Below are 6,000 nucleotides of genomic sequence, written 5' to 3' on the forward strand. Positions count from 1 at the left end.
CTGACGTGCACTAATGATGGGAATTTAGGCTCTTTTTAATGAGTCAGATCATTTGGCTCAGCTCACCAAGAAGAACCGGTTCTTTCGGCTCCCAAACGGTTCTTCGTTTTACCACGTCTGCCTTTTATGATTCAGACACATTTAGCACAGTTTTTACCTATGATTAGTATATGTGCACATATATCACTTAAATTATTCAATATAATTATACTAAACCTTTTAATTTCCAGAATACCATAACTTTACATGCTGCTTCGTTTCATGTCATCTTGTCTGCTATTCATGCACCGCACCGCAACGCAACGTACATCAGCGCACCGCACCGCAACGCACTACACCGTAACACAACGTACCTCAGCGCACCGCAAAGCACCGCAACGCACTGCAACCCACCGCAACGCAATGCAACTCAACGCAATGCAACTCAACGTAATGCAACGCAACGCAACCCAATGCAACGCAACGCAGCGCAACGCAACGTAGCGCAACGCAACGTAGCGCAACGCAACGCAGCGCAGCGCACCGCACCGCACCGCACCTCACCGCACCTCACCGCACTCCTCTGTCTTTCTCTCCTCCTCTCCCTCCTGCTCTGTACCTGTAGACCATCAACGCGGTGGTATGATCCTTGTCTGTCACCACCTGATTGGTCGCACGGACATCATTAACACAACATTTAGTCACAGTCAGTGCATGGAGTGCCCGTGGCGCGGAAAAGATCTTCCTATCATTCAGCCTTAAAGTAATAAAAAAAAAAAAAAAAAGAAAAAAAAAAAGAAAAACGACTCTCGGATCGTTCACTTAAAAGAGCCGGCTCTTTGAACCGGCTCGTTCGCGGCGACACATCACTAAGGTAAACTAATGAAGGAGAGCATGCTGTAGCCTGTTTATGAGGATCAATGTGGACTCCATAATGAAGGTAGGTGTTACTGATGTTTAGTATTTTACTGCTTACAGCTGCTCAGCTGGACTTTGATAGCAAAAGCACATAAGTTTGTATCAACATGTGTTTCTTTTGTTTTATTGTTTTGTTTTATTTATTTTGCACAATTTAAGACTACACAACATAACAAAAAAATAAATTAATAATATACGGTGCAGGACGAGGCAAAAAAACCCACTGGGCTTATATGAAGCCTCCACCTAGAGACAAGATTAATATAAAGAAATAATATGACTACATAATAGTGATAACAAACAATTGGGACAAGATATATAAAATAACAATAAAAAAAAGACAAGTGTGTGTGTGAGTGTGTGTGTGTTGCATGGAAGTGTATGGTTAGTGTTTGTGAGGAGGATATTGATTTAAATATCTATAAAGACTTCCGGGCAATCGTAACCAAACAACATTGTGAGTGGGAAAAAATAAAAAAACACAAAAACAGATACATGGACAACATGGGGGAACGCAATTAAATTACCCTTTAAGTGACTTTTGAAACATTTGACAGATGAACAGTTTATTGATAGATGTGAGAAGCTACTCCATAATTTGGTTCCCCTAAATCTTATTGAAAATTGACCTCTACTAGTGAGAAATTTAGGAGGATGAAGATCTAGAGATTGACGGGTTGAGTAAGAATGGACCTGAGAATTTGTTTTAAAATAGGTCTTGAACTGCTCAGGAATATTCCCACCAGAAAGTATCTTATAAATAAAAACACATATTTGAGAAATATTGATATCATAAATAGTAAGAATCTGGAGTTTCTTAAATAGAGGAACAGAGGAGATGTGTGACTCTGATCGAGTTGCAATCCTGACAAAACGTTTTTGGAGAACTAAAATTTTATAAAGGTTTGTAGGAAAAGTACTCGCCCAAACTATATTACTATATGAAAGATAGGGATAAATTAGACTATAATAAAGAGTAAGGAGACAGTTTGTGGTGACAAGAGGACTAACTCTTCTTATTATACCAATAGATTTATTTATTTCTCTACTCAGTCAATCTGTTCTCTCCAACTCAAGCGCTCATCAACAATAATTCCCAGGAATTTTGTAGATGACACTTGAGGCATTACAACAGAATCAATTTTAATTATAGATAAATCCTTAGTATATTATTTTTTACCAATGAAAACAATATAGTTAGATTTTTTTATATTCAAAGCTAGCAGCATTTACTCTTAAAACAACTACTCCTAAATGCCAGTTCATTGAAATCAATATTGTGTCGGGATAGAGCTATAACATCGTAAGAAAAAAAATATGAACAAAACAGTAGGATAATTAATGGGATGGATAAGGATAATAAATCAGCCAAAAGTAATGCAACCACTCTCCCACAGGATAGTTGTACAAAAGGGGAGAGGGGATTTATAGTAAAGACAACAGAAGAAGAAATGAAGGAGGGGCTCTGAACTTCACATATTCTGGAGTTTGGAGCTTCTCTCAGTCAAAATAAACTGTAACCAAAGAACAAGATAGATATAGGGTACATGATGACCCTGTTACATGTGAAAAGTGGTTATACTCTTTTACAAACACGTGCAATTTGCTTGAATGAATGAGAAATTCAAATCTTTTGTGAACAACAAACTATTTGTTCAGAGATTTGAACTTATTGTTTTGTAAAAACGAATTCTCTAATTCGAGAAATGAGTCAAAGCGAATGAGGATAACTTTAAATGCGTCTTTCTGGCTCGAGCTTTGAGGGGATACAACACGTTGTGTTGAGGAAGTGACGTCACCGGCTGAGACAAAAACAGTCATTTTGAAACAGCCAATGGGGAAGCTCCATCTCCACCGACCAATGATAGTACTCCATCACTCACACAGGACCCGCCCCCGCTCTGCTGCGGTCCAATCAAAACCCTCTTCCTGCTGGACAGCGTGATAACTCCTCCCTCTTCTTCCTGCTCTAACACACACAGCCAGCTCCTCTCTGAGAGCACAGTCTCTGTTTGGATATGGCGCAGCAAGGAGTTCAGCTGGACCGAGAGTCATTCTCTTGTTCAATCTGTCTGGATCTACTGAAGTATCCGGTGACTACTTCCTGTGGACACAGCTACTGCATGCACTGTATTAAAAGCTTCTGGGATGGAGAGGATGAGAAGAAGATCTACAGCTGCCCTCAGTGTAGGCAGACCTTCACAGCGAGGCCTGTCCTGCTGAAAAACACCATGCTGGCAGATTTAGTGGAGGAACTGAAGAAGACTGGACTCCAAGCTGCTCCTCCTGATCACTGCTATGCTGGACCTGAAGATGTGGCCTGTGATGTCTGCACTGGGAGGAAACTGAAAGCCTTCAAGTCCTGTCTGGTGTGTCTGGCTTTTTACTGTGAGAAACACCTCCAGCCTCATTATGACTCTGCTCCGTTCAAGAAACACAAGCTGGTGGAGCCCTCCAAGAAGCTCCAGGAGAAAGAAGAAAGGACCGAGAGGCAGAGAGAGCTGGAGGTGAGTCTACTCAACATCCAGCAGAGGATCCAGGACAGAGAGAAAGATGTGAAGCTGCTCCAACAGGAGGTGGAGGCTGTCAATCGCTCTGCTGATAAAGCAGTGGAGGACAGTGAGAAGATCTTCACCGAGCTGATCCGTCTCATGGAGAAAAGAAGCTGTGATGTGAAGCAGCAGGTCAGATCCCAGCAGAAAAGTGAAGGGAGTCGAGTCAAAGAGCTTCAGGAGAAGCTGGAGCAGGAGATCACTGAGCTGAAGAGGAGAGACGCTGAGATGAAGCTGCTGTCACACACAGAGGATCACAACCAGTTTCTACTCAACTACCACTCACTGGCACCGCTCAGCGAATCTACATCCAGCATCAATATCCGTCCTCTGAGCTACTTTGAGGACGTGACGGGGGCTGTGTCAGAAGTCAGAGATAAACTACAGGACGTTCTGAGAGAGAAATGGACAAACGTCTCACAGACTGAAGTGGATGTTTTACTGTCACAACCAGAGCCCAAGACCAGAGCTGAATTCTTACAATATTCACGTGAAATCAAACTGGATCCAAACACAGCATACACGCAGCTGTTATTATCTGGGGGGAACAGAAAAGCAACATTAATGGGAGAAGAACAGTTTTATCCTAGTCACCCAGACAGATTCACTGATTGTCATCAAGTCCTGAGTAGAGAGAGTCTGATTGGACGTTGTTACTGGGAGGTGGAGAGGAGAGGAGTTCATGTAGCAGTCGCATACAAGAGTATCAGGAGAGCAGGGATGACGAATGAATGTTGGTTTGGACACAATAACAAGTCTTGGGCGTTAAGATGTGACATCAACTGTTATAGCTTTTTGTACAACAAAGTCCTAACTCCCGTCTCAGGTCCTCAGTCCTCCAGAATAGGAGTGTACCTGGATCACAGTGCAGGTATTCTGTCCTTCTACAGCGTCTCTGAAACCATGACTCTCCTCCACAGAGTCCAGACCACATTCACTGAGCCTCTCTATGCTGGACTTTGGCTAACATGTTATGGAGCCACTGCTGAGTTGTGTAACTGAACTAGACAGAAGTCATTTAAGGGTTAAATTCTGTGTTTTAACTCTTATATTCATTCTGTCTCCATGTTTGTTGCTGAGAGCTGATTGTTGTGTCATTTCTCAGCTGTCAATCAAACATTATGGTGATTCTTTGACATCTTCTCATGAGTTGTTCTGTAAATGTGTGAGTGTCTTCAGGTGGCGCTCCTTCCTGTGCCTGTTTCACTGATCATGATGATGTTTGTTTACCTGAACTGACTTTTTTTAGGTTGTTCCACTGCATGAGTCTTGAGAGAGAAAGCACCAGGCCTTCCTTTACTGTATGTTGTTCTCACCGCTTTGTCACTGTAATTATCCTGATCATAATCAATAAGGAGATCCTTCAATATTCTCTTCTACATCGCTGAGATTCTGCTCAAACCAACTGATTGTGTTAATGAAGTGAATCTGTACATGATTACTGATGGGATGTGTGAACAAACTGAAGGTTTACATGATGAATAAACAAACAAGAACAAAGTATTTTCCTCCTTGTCTTCATTCCAGGGTATCATACAAAGCTGATGGAGAAAATGTAAAACTAATATGAGAGTATGCGCAAAAAACTACAAGGCATTTTCTTTTTAAACAATTAAAATGCCTTTATTGTAATGGCATAGTCATGTTAGACCCAAAAGCAAACTCCAACTTTCGGCATCAAGCCTTTGTCAGAGAGTCAATATAATATAATATGAGAGTATAACAGACAGTTTTCCTCCTGAAACACCACAAACTACAGTGTTCATGTTTAGACTCAGTCAGTCTCAGTCCTTAAAACTTCACCGAGAACTGCAGCGTTTTTAACCAGTGTGTTGCATAGATAGAAACACTTTATGGGATGGCATCATTTAAAATTTAACAAAGCTGAAATTATTGCCTTTTATTAGTGGTTGTTTGGTTCATGATACTTGCTGACTGGAGGTTTAACTTCTGTTTGCCTTCCTCTATTTCAACTTAAAATCACCTACGTTTTAAAAAAGTGCCATGGACTTCATGCTTCCACCTACTGAAGTTCAGGTCGACCATGGTGTGTTAATATTACGAGAATAAAGTCAAAGGTTTACGAGAAAAAAAGTCGAGTATTATGAAAATAAAGTCATAATATTATAAAGTAATTTTACGTGTTAGCTAATTTTTTTCTCGTAAAATTATGACTTTTTTCCCCTCAATGTGGCCCTAATACTCCGTAGTACATTTGCACTTGGGCCCTCACTGCATTAGACTTATATACTCAGACTATAAACCGTGTTACCTTCATCACAATGCTCAAATGTTTTGCAGCTTTAGACAGATTCTTTTTTTTTTTTTGTTGCCTAAAATGTCTCTTTTGATAGTAAAGGTTGCTGACCCCTGCTTTAAGGCATCCAATCGATGGATCCAAGAAGTCTCCCTCTGGTAAAGTTTTTGTAAACTGTCTCGAGATATGCAATGGGATGAATGAGTGTGGATATGTAATCCCTGCACATGTGTCATTTGAATCACGTCACTCAGGTGATTCCCAGGTGATTTTATGCAAAGTAATTCTGACACC

The 6,000-nt window shown here is 40.9% G+C and overlaps 1 protein-coding gene across 1 annotated transcript; it reads left to right on the forward strand.

Moving 5' to 3' along the window:
- The first annotated feature begins 2,872 nt into the window (after window positions 1-2,872).
- LOC119486115 (E3 ubiquitin/ISG15 ligase TRIM25-like) lies at window positions 2,873-4,949 on the forward strand. Its single transcript, XM_037765987.1, has 2 exons — window positions 2,873-3,224; window positions 3,330-4,949. The coding sequence occupies exons 1-2, from the start codon at window positions 2,916-2,918 to the stop codon at window positions 4,449-4,451; spliced, it is 1,431 nt and encodes a 476-aa protein (XP_037621915.1). The 5' UTR covers window positions 2,873-2,915; the 3' UTR covers window positions 4,452-4,949.
- The last annotated feature ends 1,051 nt before the right edge of the window (window positions 4,950-6,000 follow it).

Source organism: Sebastes umbrosus, chromosome 4 (genome assembly GCF_015220745.1).
Source record: "Sebastes umbrosus isolate fSebUmb1 chromosome 4, fSebUmb1.pri, whole genome shotgun sequence".
Classification (NCBI taxonomy): Eukaryota; Metazoa; Chordata; class Actinopteri; order Perciformes; family Sebastidae; genus Sebastes; species Sebastes umbrosus.